Consider the following 27,377-nt stretch of genomic DNA (forward strand, 5'->3'; position numbering starts at 1 on the left):
CCCCTCATTGCCCCGTAGTTAGAACCCGCCTAGTATATCTACTGTTATGCGTTCACAACTGACATCGTAAAAATGTTTAGACAGATCCTGGTCCACCCGGAGCAAACTCATCTGCAGCGTATCTTGTGGCGTCCGAATCCCATGGCCGAGGTTCGAGATTTCCGTCTACTAACGGTGGTCTACGGGACGGCACCGGCACCCTACCTGGCCCTCCGCACACTGATTCAGCTTTCGGACGATGGGCAACGGGACTATCCGCTTGGAGCAGCTGCCATCCGGACCAACTCGTACGTCGACGACATCCTTACCGGCGGTCACACTCTGGATCACGCGTTGGAGACCCAACGGCAGCTCGTCGCGCTCCTCAAGGATGGCAGTTTTGAGCTGAGCAAGTGGGCCTCAAATGTACTGGAGCTGTGTCCGGTCGACGGCTCGACGTCGAAGCTGTTTCACGACCGCGAAGGAGTGAGCACCTTGGGCGTGCTGTGGAGTCCAACAGATGACAGCTTCGCTCTACGCGTTGCACTGACGGCGAGGACGGCCGGCAACACTAAGCGGACCATCTTGTCAGAAGTGGCCCGCTTCTTCGATCCGCTAGGCTGGGCTTCGCCGGTGCTGGTGTTCGGCAAAATATTCATCCAGGACTTATGGATGACCGGAATCGAGTGGGATCAATCCCTGCCCGAGAAACTCCAGTCTTCATGGACCGGGTTTGCTGGAAGCCTGCCACGCTTGGATCGACTGACCATTCCCGGTTGGGTCGGGTACCACGACACGAAAGGTTCCGTCGAGCTACACGGATTCTCCGATGCATCTAGCCGTGCCTATGCGGCTGCAGTATATCTCCGGTGCACCGATGACGCTGGCTACGTCTCCGTGCGACTGCTGGTCGCCAAAACTAGGGTCGCCCCGGTCAAGCCGGTCTCCATCCCGCGGCTAGAGCTGTGCGGCGCCCTACTGGTCGCCAGACTCCTCCGCGCCACAGCCGAGGGCCTTGATCTCGTTGACGCTCCGACTCTCGCCTGGACGGACGCTATGGTCGTGCTGGCCTGGATCCGCTCTCACCTTTCCCGGTGGAAACCCTTTGTCTGCAATCGAGTAGCAGAACTACAAGGCCTCGTGCCGCCTCAGAGCTGGAGATATGTGACGACCGCGGACAACCCGGCGGATACAGCAACCAGGGGGATCACGCCTGACGACCTGTCTGACTTGACGCTTTGGTGGGAGGGACCGCCCTGGCTGAGCGACCCCGACTATATTTGGTCGGCACCGGACGCTGGGGATTCTCGGATGGGAGAGGAGGAGTTGCGAGTCGTCGCGACCCATGTCGCGCTTCCCAGAGAGGACCACCCTGTCCTCCTCCAATTCTCATCCCTCCCACGCTTACTTCGTACCACAGCTCTCTGTTTCAGATTCTGTCACAATGTACATAACCCACAGGATAAGCGGTCCGGATTCATCACACAGAAAGAATTGGACGCAGGTCGCCAACGCTGGGTTCGAATTGCGCAGCTGTCGGACTTTCCGGACGAGATCGCGAAGCTGAGCCGGTCGCAACCTCTTCCTGCGCGCTCACCTCTTCTACCTCTCCGACCGTTCTTGGACTGCCAAGGGCTGCTGCGTCTGGGTGGCCGCCTCCAACATGCGCTGCTGCCGTACGCGGAGAAGTATCCTCTAATCTTGGCTAAGTCCAACCACCTCACGCTCCTGTTCGTCCGCGAGGCACACGTCGCCTCGCTTCATGGCCCTCAGCTTACCCGCAGTCTTCTTTTGAGGCAGGTTTGGATTCTCCAGGCCAACTCTCGTGCGGGATGTCATCCACAAGTGCGTTCGTTGCGCTCGATTCAGGGCCGTCACCGCTGAGCAGCAAATGGGCCAGCTGTTAGCGGAACGAACGCGTCCCGGCCGACCCTTCCAGTCATCCGGAGTTGACTATGCTGGGCCGGTCCCTCTCCGTACAACGAAGGGACGGGGCCATAAGGCCATTAAGGGATATATTTGTTTATTTATTTGCCTGTCTTCCACCTCGAAGTGGCTTCTGATCTGACGACTGACTCCTTTTTAGCCGCCTTCAAGCGTTTTACCTCCCGAAGGGGTCCTTGTCATCACCTGGTGAGCGACAACGGAAGTAACTTCCAGGGAGCCGCACGCGAGCTCCGCTCAATGTTTAGGGCTGCCTCTGCATTCTACAACGAATGCGCCGCCAGCCTAGCTAACCTGGGCACCGACTGGTCCTTTATTCCGCCCGGAGCGCCTCACTTTGGAGGTCTTTGGGAGGCCGGGGTCAAGTCGGTCAAGTATCACCTGCGGAGGATTATCGGAGAGCATTCCCTCACGTACGAAGAGATGTCAACGCTGTTGGTCCAGGTCGAGGCGTGCCTCAACTCACGTCCTCTGCACGCACTCAGCAACGACCCGGCGGACTTGACCGCCCTGACCCCAGGTCATCTTCTGATTGGAGAGCCGCTGATCAACGCCCTCGAGCCGTCTCTATTGGACGTCGACCAAAAGCGCCTGTCGTCGCGATGGGCCCTAATCTCAAGCATGCGCGACCATCTCTGGAAACGATGGTCAGCCGAATACGTGCATCACTTGCAACAACTAAAAAAATGGAGAAAGAGCTGTCCCAATCTCGCGGTTGGCAGCCTCGTGTTAATCAAGAACGAGTTGCTGCCGCCCGCGAGATGGGCCCTGGCACGAATTACGAAATTACACCCGGGCCCGGACGGACTGGTTCGCGTGATCAGCCTGAGGACCGCCAGCGCCGTTCTCAAGCGCCCTGTAGCTAAATTGTGTCCGCTTCCGGTGGAACCACCACCTGGTGACCACGCCGATAGTGGTCCTGCTTGAGCTTCATCAGGTTGTAATGTTGCCGCTGGAAGGGTCATCGAGCGCGACCTGCGACTTGTTCCCTCTACCTCTACTTAAAATTAATTTCATGTTTTTTATGTTTATTTTCTAAGGTTATACTCTATCTCGTTGTCACTAGTTTTGTTGTAAGCATCTGTTACATAAGTATTCAGGTGCTATTCTATTGTACCCCCGCCATCTTTTACGGCGGGCGGTATACCGCCGCGACCACGCTGATTTCGTCCTGAGGACGAGGCGAGCGGTGAATGTTCGACTCGAAGCTGAGGAATTTGCCCGATCTGCGACCGCTGATGTTTATTTTGACACCGGTGTGCCTCGGATGCCTTCCCCTCGCACCCCCCTCGCGACCAGATGGATCGAGTAGTCTGGGAGCGGGGGTGAGGCGGGGGCGGGTACCGAGGCCCACCTCGTATGATCGGTAGCACCCCTCTAAAATGAGTCGCGATCCGGACCTTACTCAAGTTGACACGGTTCGCCTAGCTAAGCTCGATTTTTCGAGAACCATCGCGCGTGAGCCTCTTTGGCAACCGCCTAGATACCTTGCACATTTAATAGACTCTGATAACCCACTCATGTAAATAGTTTTATTAGTGACGAAACAGAAATAAATACGTAAGGTGAAGCCTCTTTGTTTGTTCTCGCGAACTCTACGCGTTTAACTCCGGTGGCCACCACTATCCGAATTCCATCCTATTTACCGCGCTATATGTGACCCGTCGCCCGATCGCATTTTCGATGGACGCGGGCGATACATATATATATATATATACACACACACACAAACACACACGCACAGCTGCTATATAGATCTATTACTGGATTAACTTATTTACAGAATTATTTTGCATTTATATGTCCCAAGTAGCAAGAGAGAGAGAGAGAGAGAGAGAGAGAGAGAGAGAGAGAGAGAGAGAGAGAGAGAGAGAGAGAGAGAGAGAGAGAGAGAGAGAGAGAGAGAGAGAGAGAGAGGGAGGGAGGGAGGGAGAGAGAGAGGGAGGGAGGGAGAGAGGGAGGGAGGGAGAGGGAGGGTGGGTGGGAGAGGGAGGGTGGGAGGGAGAGGGAGGGAGAGAGGGAGAGAGGGAGGGAGGGAGGGAGAGAGACAGAGAGACAGAGAGACAGAGAGAGAGAGAGAGACAGAGACAGAGAGACAGAGACAGAGAGACAGAGACAGAGAGACAGAGACAGAGAGACAGAGAGAGAGAGAGAGATTGATATTTATTAGCTTTCTCAGCTATTTGTAAAATACAAGTCTAATTTACATTAATTACAATATACTCCTTTAACTCTCGCTTAAACGCTTCCAGTTCTTCGATTCGTCTTATTTCAGCTGGTAAGGCATTGTACATTTTCACTCCCTCATAAAACATACTCTTCTGTGCACTCGTTGTTCTACGAAACTGTACTACAATGTCCCCGGCTTGCCCTGTCTGTCTTTCATTCTCATTTCCCACTATTGTTAACTTATTTCTTAATTGCTCCGGTAACAAATTCTTTAAAATCTTAAAGATAAATATACACACATTATAATTCAGCCTCTGTCTTATGGACATAAACTGCAGCGCTTGCAGCATAATCTCCACTTTGGTATATCTATCACATTGCAATATGACCTTCATGGCCCGGTTTTGCGCTTTTTGCAATTCATTCAGTTGTGTTTCTCCCATATCAATTAACAGCGTCGCACAATACTCAAAGTGAGGCGCTATGATTGACTTATATATAATACATCTAGTGTATGCCGATATGTAGTTACCTATTCTATTTAAAAAACTCACTTTTTTCCCTATTTTCTTTAGCATATAATCACAGTGGTCCTTAAATATTAACCTATCGTCAATAATTATGCCTAGATATCTTATTCTTTCCACACGCTCTATCTCCGTTCCATCCAAACATTTCAGTGTAATGTTACCTCTCAGTTCTTTTCTTATACTTCGAACTATCATATATTTCGTTTTCCCTGCGTTCATTTTTAACTTATTCGTATTCACCCATCTTTCCACTGTAACAAATGCCATATTCATTTTTCTTTCTAATTCCGCACTACTCCCTCCAGTCACATACACTAGCGTATCGTCTGCAAACATTTTTATACTACATCCCTCCGGACAGACTTTAATTATATCGTTTATATATATTATAAATAACAAAGGTCCTAATACAGATCCCTGTGGTACTTCATATTCTGTGGTCAATAATGTGAACCATTCATTGTTAAATCGTACCTGCTGTATTCTATTCTTTAAATATGGATCTTAATCATTCTAAAGCTGTTCCTCTAATTCCGTATTGATATAATTTCTCTAACAGTCTTTCTCTATCTATCGTTTCAAATGCTCGCTTGAGATCCATGAAAATTACCCCCACCATTTTTGCCTCACTAACTACCACTTTCCATTCGTCAATGACTGTTTGAATCGCTGTTTCACACGAAAACTGTTTTCTAAAACCTGACTGATGTTCTGTTATAATACAGTTATCTTCTAAATACGCCTCAATTTGCTTTTTAACTACTAATTCTAATACTTTCTCGAATATTGGTAACATATTAATAGGCCTAAATTCACTTGCTTTTCTGGCTTTTTCTATTTTTGGAATCGGTATTATCGTAGACGTTTTCCAACCTTCTGGACAGCAACCTTCCCTCAAAGAGTTATTTATTATATCAATAAATTCCTCTTTTATTACATAAAATACTGCTTTAAGTATATCACTAGTTAATCCCTCCTCCGTACCTTTCTTTTTTGGTAGTTCCATAACAATTTCTTGTAAATGCTCTATTCTAATCATCTCAAAATTTTCCATTATTCCCTCGCTTTCAATAACAAAAATAATTCTTTTACCTGGACTTCCTAACTTATCTCTACTTATAGATTTTACTATGTTCTCAATACTCTGTATATAATATAAATTAAATTTATTAGCTATATTGCACCCTTCAGTATTATCTAATATTTCAAAATCTATATTCTCTATTTTTTTTGTACCCGTTGGTTCGCCCCTTATTATTTCTTTTAAGGTTTTCCACATAGATGTCGGATTTCTCTTGTTATGATCTATCATATTTTCATAGTATTCTTTTTTCTTTGTCCTGATTAGTTTAACCACTGCATTTCTTTCGATTTTAAACTGTGACCAATTTTCATCCGTGTCATCATACAACGCTTTACTGTATGCCTCATCCCTTTTAGCCGCTGCTTCCCTTATTTCATCCGAAAACCACTTTTTCCCTTCCCATATTTTCGGAATTCTAAATTTTTTTCTAGGTGCTGTAGCATCCAACGCATCTACTATATTATCGACAAGTTTCTTCGCTCTCACACTGACATTCATATCTTGGCTTTTTCCTAATTTATTTTCCACTAATTTAATAAATTCATCTACATTAAACTCTTTAAAATTCCTAGCACTAAATTCTCTGTATTTATTATCAATTTTATTCGCATTAAGATCAACTTTTAACCACGCATGGTCCGTTATTTTAGGTTCATGAATTACTTGCACTTCTATTTTATTATTAGCGTAAATTAAATCTATAATTGTCTTACTATCTTTCGTAATTCTCGTCGGTTTATTTACATATTGTTTCATGCCTAAGCTCAACATTGTCGTTTGTAACTTCTTTGTATAAAACGAGTCCAACATAATATCTATATTAAATTCTCCTATTACTATACATTCTCCCCGTATTATTAATTCTTCTATTATATCCTCCAGAAATCTCACGAACTCACCATGCGATGAACTCGGTGAATGATATATTACTGTTATCACTCCTTTATACAATTTATCTTTCACCTCAATCGCAGCACACCAACAATTCGCTTCTAACTTTTTTACTAATACTATCTCATATTTAATATCGTCCCTTACATATAAAAGAACCCCTCCTGTATTTCTGTTTTCAGCATCACATCTAATCATACTATACCCCGGTACGTTCACTTCACAGTCTTCAATTTCAGCAGTCACTCTGGTTTCTGATAACGCTATGAACGCAGGATTCATTTTCTTCATAATCTGATCCTGTATCTCGTCTTTATGCGCCATCAAACTTTGCGCATTTGTATATAGTATTAATTCCGTTTCCTTCTGTAGTTGCTATTTATCTTCCTCCCATCCGGCCCTCCTCTTCTCCTCCTGTATCGCCCTCTTGAAAGTCGGACATTCCGGATCAAGTGCGCCATGCTCATCATTTATTTTCAAATTGTATGTTTGAATCTTAAACATACAATTTATACATCTTTTCTTTGTCGCTGTACATTCACTCACCTTGTAATTTCCTGCACATTTGTGACATGTTTCATTACGCGTACAATTCTTTGCAATATGATAATAACCCCAGCATTTAAAACATCTTTTAATGTTAATGTGATTGAATGCAGGACACTTTCTCCATCCTACATTCAGTTTCCCTTTTCTCAACATTACTTCATGAGTCTCTTCATCTGCTTCAATTATTACGATACCATCTTTTCCTCTTCTTCCGGACTGATCTTTCTCATTTATTTTCTCTTTAACTATTTTCTTCACTATTCGCATATGAATTCCTTCATTTTTCGCGTCAATTTTGTTCTGCTTCTTAATTGTACCTATTAAATCATCATCATTCAGCTCCATTTCTTCCTCGCCAATATTGACAATTTTTATCTTAGGTTTCATCCGCGGTGACTCAGTAACGTTAAAATTCTCGCCCAGCTTGGCTTGTACTGTCGCCTTTAGCTTTTCCATTTCTTCTCCAGTCTCACAGCCGAGAATCACTGTTCCCTTACTTCCTTTTTTTAACTTCGTTATTCCCATAGCCATATTCTTGATATCTACCTTTTCTTTTATCAGTTTTTTAGTTGCTTCACTCTCCTGTTGCACCTTGGGTTTGACAATTATAATATTTTCTTTTTTCTTCTCTTTAACTGCTTCACTATAACATCTTTGAACTCCTCCTGCCAGTCCACCCGCTCCTCCTTGTATAATTCTTCTCAAGTCTTCCAGTTCTTGTTTAATACTTCCAAATTCTTCTCGAACTATTTCCTTAACCATCATTTTAATTTCCTTCTTACATGCTGTTTCGTCTTTTATTTCTTTCACAGTTTTTACAAGCCAATCTATTTTTACGTCAATACTCGATGATCCACTCGCTCCTGATATCCTATTTCCACTGCTTGATGTCGTAAACGAACCCGTAGATCCTGTAGATCCTTGTCTTTCCCTGCTGCTCCCCGCTGTCGGTGCCTTCTTCATATCTGCTTCACTTTCAATTGTAAATTTCTCAAATGGGCCAGGACACGACACCAGTTCGCGATTTCTATCATAAATTTTATGTTTACTTGCACATCCTGGATGGTAAAACAGCTTAACACAAGACTTGCATGCAACAACTTGATTTTTTATTGACTTCTTACATGCCGAGCATCGATACTCGTCATATTCATCGTTCATATCGATAATTACCGGCCGAAGCTGTTAATACCAGCATAGGCGGTCAATTACCTTTGTCCAAATTCACACGTCAGCGCTTTGTGTCCACCTTTAATGTCTACCTGTCGCGTAAAATCTCGATGCCTCATACAAGAAATATAACTCTCACGCTCACAAATCAGCATATTCCTGTTAGATAACACTCATGTCTATTCCCGGTCTATGCAACTATTACTTCAATACTTTTTCGCCACTCTCCCTCACTATATAACCACTTAAAAGTTATCACTTTTGCAGAGCGATGTTTGACACGTCTTCTCTCAGAGAAAAAAGAGAGAGAGAGAGAGAGAGAGAGAGAGAGAGAGAGAGAGAGAGAGAAAGTATAAAAATAAATCCCTTTCATTAAAAAAACGTTTATTTTCACGTTAATGTAATATACGTATAAATATTAATTTAACGTTTACTTAATTTCATTAATAAAATATGAATAAAATACTAATAAAATAAATATGTATTTATTTCATTAATATTTTATTAATATTTTTTAATGAAATATTAAATATTTAATAAACTTTAAATAAAAATAGTGTTAAAATAATGAATGTTTTTTTAATGAATAAAAAGGGACTTCTCATTATTTTAACATTTTAAAAATATCTTTGAAAATGAGTTACATTTTTTATACATTCTTGTGCTATAATACTTGGGATGTGTGTAGTTGAAAAATGATAATATTTTCAATATTTAAAAATTTTTAAGTTTGTCGCCTTTACAAAATATATTTTTTAATAATTTTTGTATATGCCAATGTATTATAAAAAATTGATATTGATAAATTTGAACTCAAGTTTTCTGGGTGACAGGCTGAAAATTATTCTTTCATTGAGCCATCATACGTTACTCCTAAAAGTTCTTTCACGTTATAAGTATTTATGGAGTAGAGATTATACAATAACATCAATAATCTAAAAGAAATAAAGATTCAACATATTCGCCAATCTATAATTGCTACAGGATAATGAAACAAGATTTTCCTATTATCTCTCTATCGCGCTGACGATACATAAAAAAATATCGATGAAAAGTATAAGTGAAAAAGCAATAAATTGCCAAGCCTAATAAGCGCCCGCGTCTTACATGCTGTGTATTAGTTAACGCTACGAATTATTATTTTATTATTATTATATATCATTGTACAATTTGGAAACATAAATTTTTGATGCACATATATGCATAAGCATATATAAAATTAACAACAAACGAGTGCTTATTAGTCTTGCTACGTTACTGCCTTCTGCTACAGAAGGCCAGAAAGCATTTTCACGTATCTCGCGTGTAGCATGTCACGTGATTAGCACGGTAGAGGGCACAAGGATAACGTGATTATCGATCCTTGTCTCTTTACCGTGCGTCCGCGTGAGCAATGCAATGGTGTGTGTACGTGTACAGACATACACCATTACATAAAACCTGAGAGTTAGTTTCTTAGCGTTGGCAACACTTCACGTTATCACCGCGTGAGGTCTCCAACATAAATTCGGAGTTTGCCTGGGTCGCCTGCCGACCTTTAAAAGACGATACACTAATATATAGAGAAAAAATTACACTCATTAGCATAACAGGTCATAAAGCGCAGACAGTAGGAAAAATACATGCAACAATCAACTTTGACAAGAGGAAAATAAAACATACAATTTACGTCGTCAAAAACGATTTTCCCATGGAATATGAAGGAATCCTCGGGATAGATTTTTTGCGGAAGCATGAAGCCAACTGCGATTTTAAGAAACGGGAACTCACACGTTACAACCGCGCAACGAAACGATAGTACGGGCCGCTACAAATCTAAATAGCATAGAAATCGTAAGAGCCGAGGAAATCACACCTAGAGTCTATATAGGGCGATGCTTAGTCGAACCGGAAAATTTCGAATGTCCGATTAGCGTCATCAATACCACCGACGAGATCGTCGAAATCAGAACACCATTGGTAACAATAGACGACATAAACATAACACCAACGCACGAAATAAATGGTATAGGAACAGAAACTCCGAAATATTCGTCCGAAAGGAACAGAGAAATATGACAATTACTAAGGACAGAGCACCTCAACTCAGAAGGTCGACAGGCAATACATAGGATAGCGAAGAATATAGCGACTTATTTCTTTTGGGCGGAGAGTCACTGAGCTGCACCGCGACAGTGAAACACGAGATAGCCACGTGCGCTGACACAACATTGGTCAATGTACGACCGTATCGTCTGCCGGAGAAACACAAGGCAGAAGTAAACAAACAAGTGCAAGAAATGTTAGAGGCCGGTATTATTCGGACAAGCATTAGTCAATGGAACGCGCCATTACTAGTAGTACCGAAAAAAGCAGATACATCCGGAAAACCGAAATTAAGGATAGTTGTAGATTTCAGGCGGTTAAATAATTTAACGATAGCGACTCATTCCTGCTGCTAAATATCACAGATATATTAGATCAGCTGGGAAACGCCAAATATTTTACCACCTTGGATCTGGCATCAGGATATCACCAGATACCAATGGCGGAACAGGATAAAAGCAAGACAGCCTTCTCAACCCTTTACGGACATTACGAATTTAACCGAATGCCGTTTGGACTGAAGAATGCGCCAGCAACTTTCCAACGCCTGATGAATTCAGTACTTACTGGAATACAAGGGCTCAGATGTCTAGTCTATTTAGATGATATCGTTATCTACGGATCTCGCCTGGAGAATCATAACCGAAGACTCGTAGAAGTCCTGCAGAGACTACGAGGACACAACCTGAAGCTACAACCGGATAAATGTGAATTTCTGTGGAAGGAGGTAATATATCTGGGACATATTATCTCCGAAAATGGAATATTACCGGATCCATCAAAATTAACAGCGATAAAAGACTTTCCGACACCGAGAAAAGTAAAAGACATCCAGTCATTCATCGGACTAGCCGGATATTATCGCAAGTTTATACAAGATTTTTCAAGAACCGCGAAACCTCTAACAAAATTAACGAAGAAAAGTGAAACATTCGCGTGGAATAGCGAACAACAAATAGCATTCGATATAATAAACTAATGACAGCACCAGTGCTACAATATCCAGATTTCAGTCAAGAATTTAATGTGACCACAGATGCTTCCGACTATGCAATCGGAGCTGTGCTGTCACAGGGACCGATAGGCAACGACCGACCCATCGCTGACGCAAGCAGAGTATTATCTCGCGCGGAGCAAAATTACAACACAACAGAAAAAGAATTACTAGCGATCGTATGGGCCGTGAAACATTTTAGACCATATGTCTATGGAACGAAATTTAAAATCATTACGGATCACAAACCCTTGGTATGGCTTTTCAACGTAAACGATCCCGGATCAAGATTAATCCGCTGAAGATTGAAATTAGAAGAATATGATTATGAAATCATACACAAGGCCGGACGAGCGAACGCGAACGCCGACGCGCTAAGTCGAAGTGTAACAAGAGACGCCAACCAAGAAGAACGGGAAGAAGAGATTCACAAGTTAGAAAAGGAAGAATAAAAAGACGATTTCGATAACGAAAAATTATACACTGAAGAAGAAAAACGGCAAATACTTTACGAATATCACAACGCACCCATTGGAGGACAAGGAATCGAAAGAACAATTAAACGAATTTGCCTAAACCACAATTGGCCGGGTTTAACAAAAGATGTTGAACAATATATCACAAGATGCGAATCTTGTCAAAAAAATAAATTATCGCAAAAAAATAAAGTATCGCTAATAATTACGGATACGCCTAATCAACCGTTTGAAAAATGCGCGTTAGATATTGTAGGGCCATTAACGGTAACTACAAATGGAAATAAATATTTGCTGACCTTTCAAGACAGTTTAACAAAGTTCAGTAAAGCAATCCCGATACCGAATCAAGAAGCCGGAACAATCGCAAAAGAATTCGTAATCAAAATAATTTGCGAACACGGAATTCCGGATAGAATTTGAACAGACCAAGGGACGAACTTTCTCAGCGAAATATTTAAAAATATATGTAAACTATTAAAAATCGAAAAATTACAAACAACCGCGTATCATCCGGAAACAAACGGAGCGTTCAAGCGATCACACAGGACGCTAGCCGAATATCTTCGTCATTATATTAACGCCGATCAAATTGACTGGGACAAATGGACGCCGTACGCAATGTTTACGTACAACACAACCCCGCACACAGCAACGGGATACACACCCTTTGAGCTAATCTACGGATATAGAGCCAACCTACCGACGGCATTGACAAAACCACCGAGAACAACATACAGTTACGACGATTACGCTCAAGAACTCAGGGAAAGATTAAGGGCCACCCAGCAGATCGCGAAGGACCGCATAAAGGAAGAAAAAATTAAAGCGAAAAAATATTACGATAAAGACACGAAAGAGACAAAATTCAAAGTTGGCGAAAAAGTGCTAATGCACGATGAAACGCTACGACGCGGACGATCAAAGAAACTTGACGCGCTATGGACGGGACCGTACACGGTAATCGAAAAGAACTCCGTCAACTATACCATAAAAAGGGGAAGACGGACGATACGAATACATGCAAACAAGTTGAAACCGTACAGAAACCGTATAGAAAATTAAGAAAATAAATTTAAACATATCCAACCGCTGGTTCGTCCTTGACATCCGCTAGTTCCTCCTTACAATCAGTATTGGCGGAAGAAACAATACCCGCAGTAGACCATGGACCAAGCATCCTCCGGCACAACCGGAGACAATCCTTCATAGGGGAGCAACGATGACGGCATACCTCCGTGATAAGGGAAGGACCGACCTTCCTCAACAGCCTGTAAGGCGCACCGAAGAGGAACATCGGCCACCCTCTCCCCGGGCACAGGCACAAGTTCCTGAACCACACGTTCACCAGTGGTAACGTCAAAGGTCACACGTAACGAATACGGTGTATCGGAACATCGATACACCGCTTCGCAGGCCCGTAACATAGGGTCGTATGGCAACTCAAGCCCCACCACAAGCTGGCGATAACAGGACTCACAAAGGGGAGTACACTGTCCCTCACAGAGAGATACGTCGCACTCACAACATGAATAAAAAGAGCACATGATGCGATGAATAGTCAAGACAAGACTAAGAAAAATTTTCGCAGTAATATCCCATGAGGCGAAAAGAAGTTGAAAACGCCCCACTTAAAACCTGTAATAGGATCCCATATAAAGATAGAATAAGAAGAATTATATCATTACAGGATGCTCATATTCAGTGCCAACGCAGCGTTAATAAGACAGCCAGAACAAAAGCAGGACTATGAAATCGAAAAATGCATCAGCAACCCAGGAGTGTATTTTGAAAAAATAGGTCAGTTACATCACTCCACGAAAAAATGGAAGTTAGTAATAAAATTGGACTTAACAACAATAAACCGCAGACAGGAACAAGTAAAGAATTATTTACAACAAACAAAAACATGCGACACAATGGAATTTCAAACTGAATATCATAAAGAAACTTGCATCCATTTAAATAATATTATAAAAAGAGAATTGACGTACTTACAAAATATTATGATGCAAATAAATACCATATATAAAACGCCAACTAACAGACGCAGAGGACTGATAGACGGAATAGGCACAATAGCAAAAACATTATTCGGAACAATGGACGCGAACGACGAATACCATATTAACGAACAGCTATACATACTTCAAACACAACAGCAAATCACTCAACACGCAGTATGAAATCAAATAAGAGTATTAAATGACAGGGTAGCTCATCTCGATAAATTAGAAGATATAATTGACCGAAACGAAAAATTATTACAAAAACGCGTAACTGAATATATAAATCACGAGGAAATCATAGAACATTTTATAACCATTATAGCAATTATGACAGACCTAATACGAGACATAGAAAATATAATAGAATATCTCACGTATTTACGTAAAGAGATGTTACATCCAAAATTAATGCCAATCGATAGTATCATTACTTATTTAAAAGAAGCATCAACTCAGCTATCGCAAGGAGAATATTTTCCGTTTAGAATTCACAGGGAAGATTGGTTAGAAATAGAGGAAAATATAGCAATAACCGCATACTGCGATAAAACAAATGTATAGACTATTTTAAGCTTTCCTATAATTACGCAACCTACATGTGATATAATAAAAACGATTGAATTCCCCACACCTTCATATAAAAATGTATTTAGTCATATAGAAATTAATAATAAGATAATCGCGATAGATAAGGAAAAATTAACGTATTTAGCCGTAACAGAAAACGACTTACAAAAATGTAATAAAATAAATTCACATTATATATGCGAACGAAGTACGCCAGTATATCGAATAAACTCGAATGCACCATGCGAAGTACAAATATATACACAACAACCGAAATATCAGCACTTTTGTAATATAAGACATTACGCTTCAACCCATATGATATGGATCACATTACAGCAATCCCAGACTTGGTTATACTTTACCGCCGCGGAACGAACAATCACTATACAATGCAACGAACAATCCGAAGAAAGAGAAATAATAAAAAGTACGGGTAAAATTACTCTAAGAGGGGAATGCAAACTAACAACGACAGACATGACGAAACAGACAAAAGAAGCAAACTATGGAATAAAAATAAAAACCTATATTTACCCGAAATTAATATAACGTTACCACAGGACAATAACGTGACAATATACGAACATGAAATTAGAAAGTACACTACAACACCATGCAGAATTAATAAAACTCAAGGCCAAATTAGAAAGTATAGACAACGATCTACAAAACAATGAACAAAACTTTTATACACAAAAACAATTTATTTATCCTACGGCGTCTAGTGGAATAATCATAGTGTTAATAACAGCATTTTTAATATGGATTATTGTTAAAAGTAAGAACAAACAAGAAAATAAAATCGGGAAACGACCATCTATCGTCTTCGATGAGTGGAGAGTACCAAGATCCATATTGAAAAGAAGCCAAAGCACGCGTTTCTAGAATTAAGAAACGATTATAATTATATTGTACACGGGAAAATATATTGTATATTATATTATTAAGCGAAAAACTACGTACCTCCGTTTTTCTTTTCCAACGGGGGAGGGGTGTTATAGCCCTCAATAGCTATAACTACTTAAATTACATCCGCTTGACAACGCGTTGGCTACAAAAAAACCGCATACGCAGCGAGTCACGCGCGAAATCTAAAAATTGCAAAAATGCAAGCGAAGCGAAGGAGACTTCGAATTTCCTTCGCTTGCACCCGGGATTTTGACCAAGAGGGCCTGTTACCAGGCACCCCCTCCGATCAAAAGACTCCAAAATCCGGCTATAAAACCGAACAATAGACGCGCTCGCAGTCGCAAATTAAGAACCGAATTAAGTGTAACGCCGTCGCTAAGATTATAACATACGCGACTCGCCGAACGTTCTAAGCTATACGAACGTCACGGAACGACTGTAATCCTAAACCATTCAAGGATACGACACGAGCGCGAGTACTCTAACTGAGATAAGAGTTAAATAAAAGTGTAAACAGTTAAATAAAAATCAAGTATATTTTTATGAAAATCTACAGTTTATTTATAAAATATAAGATCCCGGACCGGACAACCCTGACATTCAGAGATCCCAATCCCAAATTCGACGCGACCCCTGTGCCTTACCCGAGGCACACAACAGTGTATATATGCGCAGGAAGATATATTTATAGGCGCGTAATGTCGCTTGTTTCTTAATGTATTAATATTTTTATAATCAGAGTCATTTATAACATATTTGATTTCGATTCTGCAGGTTAATACATCTACCGTAATGACTCTGGGGTGATAAAGCAATTCTATATTGTTATAGCCCTATAACCAATATTGAAATAGTATTAGAACTTATTATAAAGCATTTATAAGAATTTATTATAAAGCATTATAAAATATTTTTACTTATAAAAGAGCGCTCTCGCCAAACGCTCGTCGCGCGAAAACGCTAACGCAGCGAGACACGCGCGAAGCACCGGAAATCGCGAGATGCAAAGACCTGCGACTTCGACCTGCTTCGCTTGCACTTAGACTAAAAACGCGTGAATACTATTAAACAATCAGAGACCTGTTTCCAAGGGCCTCTCCCAAAAGAAATCCAAGAAACAAAGAATATATAAGACCGAGAGTCAGCCCGCGAGGGCAGTTGCTAACAGGAATCTAAAAGACTAAGACAAAGAAACGCTAGGAAAGACCTACGCTTGTTAATTAATCACCGATTATTATATATCTATTTAACTGGAAAGAAGAACCAATAAAGTGTAAACCTGTTCAACTCAAATAAAAGTGTATTTTAAAAGAACGAGAAGAGTACAACACTCCTAACTTCCTACGAAGTCCTGCACGACCCGAGGATCCCTATCCTTAAACTCGGCGCAACCCCAGTGCCGTTACGCGGCACACAACAAAATTGGTGGCAGCAGTGGGATTGCGCTGACGGACCGCCAGGACCAGCAGGAACCTGAAGACCTGAAAACAATACAACCGTATTAGAAAAATTAGGCATGTCGAAATAATCGACGGACGACACAGAAAGCAGTATATTAAAAATTAAGACCCGCAATACACACATACAAACCTACACAACGTGTGGAAGCAGGCACGTCAGTTAGAAAAACAGCTGATGGAAATAAGCAGAAGCCACAGTGCAGTGAGAGAGAAGGACGGACAACGCAAGCAGTACGAAGAGCGATAAGCAAGCAGCTGAGAGTCGAGTAGGATCGCCAACGTCCCAAGGACAACGCCGACCTGCGACAATTTCACGGACAACGCGTCATCACCGGGCGACGACCTGCCGTATCGAGCACAAGCACCGAGCCGCCAGCTGTTATCAGCCCACGAGCGATCGAGTTGCATCAGCAGCAGCCGAGCCGTACCAAGCGATATAGAGCGTAAAGATGCGAGCCGTAATACTGTAAGTCCTTATAATATTTCTGCGTGAAAGTCGGAAGGATACGAAACCCCTCGACAACCGATATTAAACAAGTCGTGGTTACATAGCGATCCCGCGAAGCGAGCGATTCGAGTGTTACCAATAACTTTGGAAAATCTCGAGCGAGTTCGTGGAAAATTAGAGAGCGAATATTCAAAAGAAAACGAAGTTGAATTATCCGCGAATGTCACCGTTAAACGCGAGTTCCCCTTTGATAGCTTTGACGAAAGCGTACTAAAGGCACGAACTGACAGTAAGCGCGAAACTAACTATTATAAAATACTCTTGTAAAAAGCAATCAACCTCTCTAGCGTCGAGAAATAAGCCCGAAGTTATTCAATGTCGGAACGATCGAAAAAACGCGTCTCATTTAAACCACGATTCTGGAGCGGACCAGCTCGACTTAATCGTAGACTTGGTTTCGTAACGCCCGTACAAGTAGCCGAGGAAGCGGTACACGACATTCGCGATAATGTACGCGCAAATTTAGATAAACATTACTCAGGCGCTAGCTCGCCAGAATCAGAAGCCTAACCGATCGAGGAAAACGCACGTCCTTCTAATATAGACGAAAGAAGACGTCCCTCGGATCGCGCGTCTTCCGAGCGAATTTCGGTTAGGAGAAACTATTCTCCCGTATCAGTCGACGATAGCGTCTTAGGCACGCAAAGCGAGGACGACATGAAACGAAACCCTCCGACGCGGAATGCCCCCCCTGAAGATGTCGACAGAGAAATCGAACGCTTACGATCAATAATCGACGGTAATGCCGCCGCGTGTTATGCAGATGCCGGACATCCAGTATCCGACCCGAATAACGCCCTACTCACTGAACTCGTGAAAGGATTTCGGGAAATGAGAACCAAATTAGATTCCTTGCGCGACCAAATACACGATCGCCCTGCAAATACGAGAGAAGTACGACAGACGCGAAACGGGTACCGCCCCGAGGGCAACCGATACACGGATCGCATCAAAACATACAACGACGACCCCAACGCAACGTACACATACGGAAGATCCGAAAATGATATTAGAAACCGACGTAGCACCTCTTTGCAATATTTAACCTTAAAAGAAGCAAGGACAATGATCCCAGACTTCGACGGAACTTTGCAACAAAAACTCCAAAAGTTTTTTAACGCGTGCACTTATGCCATGCAAAACATCAATCCCGCGGATGAAGTCATTAATTCAAGCAATACTATACACAAAATTAGACGGAAAGGCCATGCAAGATTTCGAAACGCATGATATTCAAACTTACGAAGAACTCAAACAACAATTAGAAGCCTGTTATCAGACGAAACAGAGCACGACGCATCTACAATTAGAATTCAACTCGTTAAAACAAAAAACAAACGAAAACGCGCATGATTTCGGCCAACGCGTCGACCTACTAGCCATGAAATTACACAACTTAATGATTGAGGGGGAAAACCACCCCCCCCCCCTATGTTTAAACGCGCTATTCACCAAACAATCAAAAAACAAGGATTAATTAATTTTCAAATCTGGCTACGAAACGACCTCAAAATTCTCGTTCGAGCGCAACGATACACTACCCTGCAGGAAGCGATAACCGGCGCGGGCGAAAAAGAAAAAAACTTCTCGAAAATCCTCGGTCTGAAGACAAAAATAAAGCCGAATCAAGTTATTCGCAACAAACTCACACTCTACGCACACAATGTTATAAATGCGGAAAATCGGGGCATTATGGACGCAACAGTACATACGCGTTATTCAAATCGGACAAGCCCCCTCGCGCAAATACCATAGAGAAATTCTGCAATTATTGTAAAAAACGCGGACACAATCGCGACGAATGTTGGACCTTAAATGGAAAACCGAAGACAAATACATCGGACCGCGATAAGAGAACTGATAATAAAGACCCGCGAAGCATTAATAAAATTGAAAATCATAAAAAACCGCAACCGCGAAAAAGAGATACCGATTCCGAGCATAGTAGTGACGAGGAAGAACGGCAAGAAGGAAATAATAAAAAGACACGCGCGATAGAATATCAGGTGATACACGTGCGACAGACGTCTCGTGGAGCAGCGAGCCTGAATTTGATAACTCTACCTATACGCGAAGTAAAGAACGGCAAGATTAACATGCTCTACAATTCTGGTGCTACTGTCTCTCTAATAAAGGTTAAACATTTGAAAGGCGAAACCAAGATATATAATGTGCAATCACGGGATCGCGTTCGCGGTCTGGTGCGCGTTAGTTGAGTGTGGGAGTGACAAGGAAGTTGGCTTGAACTTTTCTTACACTTTGGAGAGAAATGACAACTTTATTCTTAACGACGTTCTGTTAGAAGCGGCGTTACAATTTGTCCGTGACTCGAAGGAAGTACGAGACAAGAATTCTGTGTGAGCAACGAGATTACTAATCGAACGCTTACGAGGGCAGGAACGGTATTGATGAGTCTGGAGCATCGAACACGCGCCTTTATTTCGCCGATCTTCTAGAACAGTGCTGGGATTTACTTGCCATTTACGGCGAGATTTCGAGACGCACGCCTCTTGCCCCCCACTCCTCGCTCGCGCCATAACAACGCAGCGCCGGCCGCTCGTAACTAAGGAGCGCGGCACATAGTCTCAGGAACGTGCGTATCAAACGTAATAGCACAATTAGCATTCTAATAGCAAAAGAACACATATACGTGATTAATAATAGAATAATAACTATTTGTATTATTAATACAAAATAAAAGATTGAATAGAAAATTTTAATAATAACTTTTGCTATTAGAATGCTAATTGTGCTATTACGTTTGATACGCACGTTCCTGAGACCATGTGCCGCGCTCCTTAGTTACGAGCGGCCGGCGCTGCGTTGTTATGGCGCGAGCGAGGAGGGGGGGCAAGAAGCGTGTGTCTCGAAATCTCGCCGTAAATGGCAAGTAAATCCCAGCACTGTTCTAGAAGTATCTACGAGCGACATAACAAGACGATGTTAGCTTCAAGACAAAGGCGGTGACAATTTTGAGACGGTTGGAGGGCAACAGTGTTTTCGAAAAGTGTTTTTGTGCGCGGGCGTTCGAACGCGGCGACCGTTCGAGTCTATTGTGTCGAGCGCGCCTCTCGCCAAAGCGCGCGATCGAGAGAACGTGGACGGTCGCGATTTGCGCGCCAGCCGAGTAGCGCGGCTCTCGCGCGCGCTATTTAAACGCGATATATGATAAGAGAATCTCGGCACAATTTGTAAGCGCGCACACCCTCTCATACATACATACACACAAGCGTTCCGCTCCGATGTTAATACGCAACATCCCGCCCGCCTCGTCAAAGTCGACGATCTCCACTAAGGTTTTTCACGGCGGTGATTCTGGCGACACGGCGCCGTGATCGATATCGAGCTATCTGATCGATATGGCGCGCAGGCGACAGCTGCCACTCTCAGCTGTCACTATCCGGCCAGTTTGTTGACTGGGCTAAACTAACCTCGCACGTCAATGCGAGATCATCGCGGAGAGTGTAAAGTGCCGGTAACAAGGACGACACTCGAACCTTTCAATTACTGTAAGTACTGAGGGCCTAATCTACTGCAAACGAAAATTATACAAATATATACACTCTATGTACAGTTTATTCTAAACGCAGGTCCCGATAGTCTAAGACGGCGAATTCGGGTTCGCGGCGTTCACCGACGGTAGCGGAACGATTTTGACGACCGGGTGCCTGAGCTCTCCACCGGCGGTTCGGATATCCACCACGCGGACTCGACCGTCCTCTCCCGGGTGTAGGCGTTTTACGCGTGCAAGCGGCCAGCGACACGCGGGAGTGGCCTCGTTTTTCAGGAAGCACATCTGACCTTCCTTCAGGTTGTCGCAGGTGGCCCACCACTTCGGACGCGGGGTTAGACCCTGTAGATATTCACGGGCCCAGCGCTGCCACAGATTGTCTCGCATCTGCTGCAGCAGGCGCCAGTGGCTCAGTCTGTTGGTCGGCACGTCCATGAGCGACGGTTCCGGGATTGTGCTGAGCGGGCCCCCGACCAGGAAGTGGCCGGGAGTCAAGCAGCTGAGGTCCTCCGGATCGTCAGACATCGCCTGCAGTGGCCTCGAGTTGAGGCAAGCTTCGACCTCTGCGAGAAAGGTTGCCATCTCCTCGAAAGTAAGTCTGGTCTCCCCTATGACTCGCCGTAGGTGATGTTTGACGGCTCTTACAGCCGCCTCCCAGAGCCCGCCAAAATGAGAAGCAGCAGGCGGGTTGAACAGCCATCGGATGCCTTCGTCAGCCAGCCGTCCGGCTATGGCGTGGACCTCACTGCTCGCCGCCTTGAAGAGGGCTCGGAGCCGAGCATCGGCCCCTACGAAATTTGTCCCGCAGTCGCTGTAGATGACCTCGCATATGCCTCGACGGGACACGAAGCGACGGAAGGCGGCCAAGAAGGCATCGGCGGAGTAGTCGCTGACCGCTTCGAGGTGCACGGCGCGGGAGCTAAAACATACAAAGACGGCTAGGAAGCCCTTATACGCCCTGTGCCCTCTGGTCGTCCGGAGCCATATCGGGCCGGCGAAATCCACCCCGGTGTGGCGGAACAGTCGGCTTGGAGTGACGCGTGCCCTTGGCAGGTCACCCATCATTGGCTGTGGAGTTGCCGCCCGCCATCGCACACATGGTAGACATGGATGGATGTGACGCCGGACCAATTGGCGTCCTCTCGGGATCCATTAACGCTGCCGGATGCAGGCCAGGAAAAAAAAAGACCAGGGTGGTCTGAACTCCTCCGTGCATGGTTCGTCGGTGGCAGTCGCCGATCACCAGGTAGGTGAGATGAGATTCCGGCGGCAGAATTACTGGATGTCGCTGGTCGTGATCCAGTAGCGAGTATTTAAGTCGCCCTTTGACCTGTAGGATCTCTTCGCCATCGAGCGTAGGCGTCAGTTTCCTGAGGGGACTTCGACCGAGCGCCGGCCTTCCGGAGCGGATTTCCTCCAGATCGCGGCTGAAGCTCATGGATTGCACCACCCTGATCCAGTGAGTGGTCGCGGCTTGGAGCTCCTCTGGACCCAGGAAGGAATGTGGTGCTCTTGCGGGTGCTCCGTCTATCGCATCGCGAGGACGATCACGCCAGCGCCACATCCAGGCCGAGACCCGCAGTAAGCGTTGGAGGGAAGAGAATCGCCGTAACTCTTCGGGCTCCCGTAGGTCATCGGTCACGTGACAGCGTGTGGGTCGTTGCTCAGGAAGCTCGGCCTCTTTGTGGCCGGTGTCCATTGGCCATGCATCAGGGGGCTGCCTGAGATAATCAGGTCCTTGCCACCAGAGAGGATGTACCAACAGCTCCTTCGGGGACAATCCCCGGGAGGCGCAGTCGGCTGGGTTCTCTCGACCAGGTACGTGAAGCCATCTCGCATCCTGGTTTATCCGCTGAATTTCAGCGACTCGGTTCGCTACGTAAGTTGTCCACCTTGCAGGGTGTCCATGGATCCAACCAAGCGTGACAGTGGAGTCGGTCCATAGGTTGACGGATGTCTTCTTCACGTCCAGCATGCTCCGAACGTGCTCCGCCAATTTGGCTAACAAAGTCGCCGCGCAGAGCTCTAAGCGAGGAAGCGACACTCGCTTGAGTGGGGCGACCTTGGTTTTAGCGACGATCAAGGATACGCTGGGTTGCTCGTTGGTGGACCGGAGGTACACCACTGCAGCGTAGGCTCGCTCGGATGCATCTGAGGAGCCATGGAGTTCCAGGGTGGTCGACGAGGTCCCGCAACGTAGCCAGCGCGGCAAGCGCACTCCTTCCAGCAACGGAAGCTCTTCCTTTAGGTTGATCCAGGCTGATGCTTCCTCTCTAATAGCGGAGTGTCCCAGTTGAGCTGTTGGAGCCATGCCGTCTGGATGAGCAGCTTCGTCCGGACCACAATCGGTGCTAGCCATCCCAGGGGGTCGAACAGGCGGGCCGTCTGGGAGAGCACAGTCCTCTTCGTGGGGGAAGCCTTGAGTAACTTCCGGATAGTGAGCGCAAACTCATCGGTCTCCGGGTTCCACCTCAACCCTAAGACTGAGGGATCGTTCGTTGGCAGCATGACGCCCGTAGGACCTGTCAGGTGATGTTCTGGCGGGATGTCCTCCAGGAGGGCTTCGTGATTGGCGGCCCATTTTCGCAGCGGGAAGCCACCCGCCGCGCAGAGAGAGGCTACTTCCCCCAGGAGCCGTCGACTCGACTCTAAACTGGCTGACCCGGTGAGTATATCGTCCATATACGTATCCTGAAGCACCGCTACAGCGCCTAACGGGAAGCGACCTTCCTCGTCCGCTGCAAGCTGATGGAGAACATGTATGGCAAGGTAGGGCGCACTCGCCAGGCCATACGTGACAGTGTTTAGCCGGAATTCTGACACTTGCCCTTTGTCTTCCCACAGAATCCGCTGCAGATCCCGATCGTCTGGATGCACGAGGATTTGGCGGTACATCTTCTCCACGTCGGCGACGAAGACGTAGCGGTACCGTCGCCAACGGGTCAGGATGTCGGCTAGCGCCGGCAACAGGTTTGGTCCGGTGAACAGAGCGGCGTTGAGAGAGTGCCCGGCGGCGGTGCGCGAAGAACCATTGAAGACCACCCGGATTTTCGTACCGGCGTCGGAGGCCCGCATCACTCCGTGGAGGGGCAGGTAGCACGTCCTGCTCCCGGGCGCGCAACATCTCTTCTACTGGCGACATATGGTCTAGAGCCTGGTAGCCCTGCATGAAGTCGCGGTACAGCTCCCCGAAGTCCTTGTCGCGATCGAATCGGCGCGTCATGACGTCCAGCAGGCGGGACGCGGCGAGGCGAGTCGATCTGAGATCTTGTAGATCTAGTGTGACTGACAGGCGCACTTGGTAGCGCCCGTTGGACAACCTCACGTACGAGCGTGAAAAATGATCCTCGCACGCCTGCTCGTCGATAGTCATAGGCAAGGCGGGGCGAGGCGGCTCCTCCGCCTCCCAGATTCGGCGCATGAGGTCTGTCAGTTGCAGCACGGCGGAACACTGGAGCGACGATACGGAAGCAGCGATGTGGTGAGCTTCCATCGCACCCAGGAGTACCCAACCCAGGCGGGTTTGTTGAGCGATAGGTTCCCGCGGCCCCCCGCGGCGCAGGTCTGGCTGAACGATGCTGGCGTAAGCCTCGGCTCCGAGGAGAAGCTCCACCGGGTCCTGGCGCTGGAACTCAGGATCCGCGAGCTCGAGGCCTATTACGTGCGACCAGGAGCGATGTCCACTTCCCGGCGCCCCACTATAGATGGATAGCCGCGGTAGTACCAAGACTGACACAGATAACGAGAAGAGTCCGGAACGCGCTGAGAGGATTACAGTGATCCGTCCCCGCGACGAACCCGTCTGAATACCACCGACCCCGAATATAGCCACTGAAGCCGGAGTTCGCGGCAGGCGGAGACGCTGCGCCAGCGACTCCGCGATCAAGGACGTTTCAGAGTCCACTAGAGCGCGGACGGCATGGCGATTCCCGTGGTGATCTTGCACTACAACGCGAGCGGTCGCGAGAAGCACGGGCCCGCACTCCACTTTTGGGCGTTTGGCGACGTGGACGGTTGATGACTGGCTGGGCCCGGCCGTCGCTTGAGCAACGGCAGTGAAAGCGTACTGCAGGGTCGTATGATGCCGACTTGAGCACTTGGCACATACCTTTGCTGACGTGCAATTGCTGAGCTGGTGGCGACCTAGGCAGTTCCAGCACCGCTGGTGAGTACCCACTGCCTCTCGTTTCTCCTGAGCAGTGTTCTTCCTGTACTGGTCGCAGTACGCCAAAAAATGCTCTTTTTTGCAGAGAGGGGAGCTTCGGTTGGAGTCCGATCCTCGACCTCCTACGTGGCTGGCACGTGCGGTCCGGCTAGATTTCTCGGCGAATTTCCCGTACTGCTCCGCAGAGACGCTCTGTAGCACATCCTGTGTCATCAGCTGCTCTTCCAGGAAATCGCGCAGATCTTCATAGGAAGGGGGCTCGGCAGATCTCCCTAGCGACTTCTCTCAATCTCGACGGGTCTTCGGATCGAGCAGTTCGATCACGAAGTGGACGAAGAGATCCGTAGATTCTGAAATCGGACGCCCAATGCTCTCGAGTGCTCCGACGGTGGAGACCACACAGTGGAAGATTTTACGGAGTCCGGCAGCGGCCGGGGCCTTCTTTCGCGGAAGTGCGGTGAGGGCAGGCAGGTAAGCACTCACGAGGAACCTTTTGTTCTCGAAGTGGTTCGTCAGGGTGGCCCAGGCGCACTCAAAGTTCTCTTCCGTCGAAGGTAGGTTCCGTATCAGCTGTTCGGTGTCGCCCTTTATGCCGACCTTCAAATACTGCATCTTTTGTACTCTCGATAGTGACGGCTCCTCGACTACGATGGACTGAAACAGATCTCGGAAAGTAGGCCAGTCTTCGAACTTGCCGGAGAATTGCGGCAGTTGGAGCCGCGGCAAGACGTTACGCGGTGACTTGGCCTCCGCCTGGATGGGCTTATCTTCCTTCCATGGACCAGCGAGACTCCTCTCTATCTCCAGTAACTTCGCTTGCTGCTCGAGGAAAGTAGCTTCGACGGTATTAACGAGGTCTGAGGTGATGTAATCTGTCTCATCGAGCTTGTCATGGAACTCGGTCTTTAGAATGTCGTGCTGTTCCTCAAACTTATCCCACTTCTTTTCCAGGATAGCTAGTGCCGACTGGATCAAGAAGATCGACAACTTAGCGGCACCGACCTTCTTCAGGTTATCGTAAGATCGGGCTATACGCCCGAACAGCTCTACCTGAGACGCTATTAATTTATCCATTGTCTTCCGCAGGATATTCACTGACTCTATCACAGAAGCACTGACTCATCAGGGATGCGACAGGCGCGACGATTGCAAGGGGTGTCGGCTGCCACAAAGAGGCCTATCCGGCTCGAAGGACCAGAATGTGCAATCACGGGATCGCGTTCGCGGTCTGGTGCGCGTTAGTGGAGTGTGGGAGTGACAAGGAAGTTGGCTTGAACTTTTCTTACACTTTGGAGAGAAATAACAACTTTATTCTTAACGACGTTCTGTTAGAAGCGGCGTTACAATTTGTCCGTGACTCGAAGGAAGTACGAGACAAGAATTCTGTGTGAGCAACGAGATTACTAATCGAACGCTTACGAGGGCAGGAACGGTAGTGATGAGTCTGGAGCATCGAACACGCGCCTTTATTTCGCCGATCTTCTAGAAGTATCTACGAGCGACATAACAAGACGATGTTAGCTTCAAGACAAAGGCGGTGACAATTTTGAGACGGTTGGAGGGCAACAGTGTTTTCGAAAAGTGTTTTTGTGCGCGGGCGTTCGAACGCGGCGACCGTTCGAGTCTATTGTGTCGAGCGCGCCTCTCGCCAAAGCGCGCGATCGAGAGAGCGTGGACGGTCGCGATTGGCGCGCGGGCCGAGTAGCGCGGCTCTCGCGCGCGCTATTTAAACGCGATATATGATAAGAGAATCTCGGCACAATTTGTAAGCGCGCACACCCTCTCATACATACATACATACACACAAGCGTTCCGCTCCGATGTTAATACGCAACATATAACGACAAAATTACTTTGATTGGCATAACCGGGCATAAAGCGCGAACAACAGGAAAATTCTACGCGACTATCGATTTAGGCATCCGAAAAATCAAACACGCGATGTATGTCGTAAAGGACGACTTCCCAATGGAGTAGGGATCATAGGAATTGATTTTCTACAAAAGCAACAAGTCGCGTGCGATTACAAAAAACAGGAGCTTCAAATAGGAAACGCCATATTAAAATTACGACCGTACAACAAAATTCAATTAAAATCGCGTAGCGAAACAATAATACAAGCGGCAACGAATCGTAACAAGATAGACGTGATAAAGGCCGAAGAAACAGCACCGGGAATATATATCGGACGATGCCTGGTAGAACCCAAAAATCTTTTGTGCCCCGTCAGTATAATTAATACGACCGATGAGACCGTAGGGATTAGTACGCCGCTCGTAACCGTAGAAGACATATGTGAAGATAACGCACACGAAGTATATATGATACACACGGGCGACATTCATAACTCTTCAACGCGCGACGAACGAATTTG

General features: G+C 45.8%; 4 protein-coding genes across 4 annotated transcripts; 2 read left to right on the top strand and 2 right to left on the bottom strand.

The window, feature by feature from the left end:
• The first annotated feature begins 72 nt into the window (after window positions 1-72).
• Window positions 73-1,863, top strand: LOC145947245 (uncharacterized). The gene has a single exon (XM_083057047.1). It carries the CDS (start codon window positions 73-75, stop codon window positions 1,861-1,863), a length of 1,791 nt encoding a protein of 596 aa, XP_082913173.1.
• A 300-nt stretch (window positions 1,864-2,163) lies between these two features.
• Window positions 2,164-2,850, top strand: LOC145947246 (uncharacterized). The gene has a single exon (XM_083057048.1). It carries the CDS (start codon window positions 2,164-2,166, stop codon window positions 2,848-2,850), a length of 687 nt encoding a protein of 228 aa, XP_082913174.1.
• Window positions 2,851-21,892: 19,042 nt separating this feature from the next.
• Window positions 21,893-25,216, bottom strand: LOC145947247 (uncharacterized). The gene is made up of 3 exons (XM_083057050.1): window positions 23,666-25,216; window positions 23,361-23,583; window positions 21,893-23,265 (listed from the first exon to the last, which is right to left on the bottom strand). The coding sequence occupies exons 1-3, from the start codon at window positions 25,214-25,216 to the stop codon at window positions 21,893-21,895; spliced, it is 3,147 nt and encodes a 1,048-aa protein (XP_082913176.1).
• Window positions 25,217-25,288: 72 nt separating this feature from the next.
• Window positions 25,289-26,077, bottom strand: LOC145947248 (uncharacterized). The gene has a single exon (XM_083057051.1). The coding sequence runs from the start codon at window positions 26,075-26,077 to the stop codon at window positions 25,289-25,291; it is 789 nt and encodes a 262-aa protein (XP_082913177.1).
• Between the last annotated feature and the right edge of the window lie 1,300 nt (window positions 26,078-27,377).

This window comes from Prenolepis imparis, unplaced genomic scaffold (assembly GCF_030444845.1).
Source record: "Prenolepis imparis isolate NDT839.2.m4 unplaced genomic scaffold, iyPreImpa1.0 SCAF_56, whole genome shotgun sequence".
In the NCBI taxonomy this organism is placed as follows: domain Eukaryota; kingdom Metazoa; phylum Arthropoda; class Insecta; order Hymenoptera; family Formicidae; genus Prenolepis; species Prenolepis imparis.

Bases quoted from the DNA above. Each gene is read 5' to 3' on its own strand.
- LOC145947245 (XM_083057047.1), top strand. From the start codon at position 73: ATGTTTAGACAGATCCTGGTCCACCCGGAGCAAACTCATCTGCAGCGT.
- LOC145947246 (XM_083057048.1), top strand. From the start codon at position 2,164: ATGTTTAGGGCTGCCTCTGCATTCTACAACGAATGCGCCGCCAGCCTA.
- LOC145947247 (XM_083057050.1), bottom strand. From the start codon at position 25,216: ATGACACAGGATGTGCTACAGAGCGTCTCTGCGGAGCAGTACGGGAAA. The intron at 23,584-23,665 runs GCAAGTGTCAGA...GTTCTCCATCAG, and splicing joins ATTCTGTGGGAAGACAAAGG to CTTGCAGCGGACGAGGAAGG. The intron at 23,266-23,360 runs GTCCTACGGGCG...ACTATCCGGAAG, and splicing joins GCCAGAACATCACCTGACAG to TTACTCAAGGCTTCCCCCAC.
- LOC145947248 (XM_083057051.1), bottom strand. From the start codon at position 26,077: ATGGATAAATTAATAGCGTCTCAGGTAGAGCTGTTCGGGCGTATAGCC.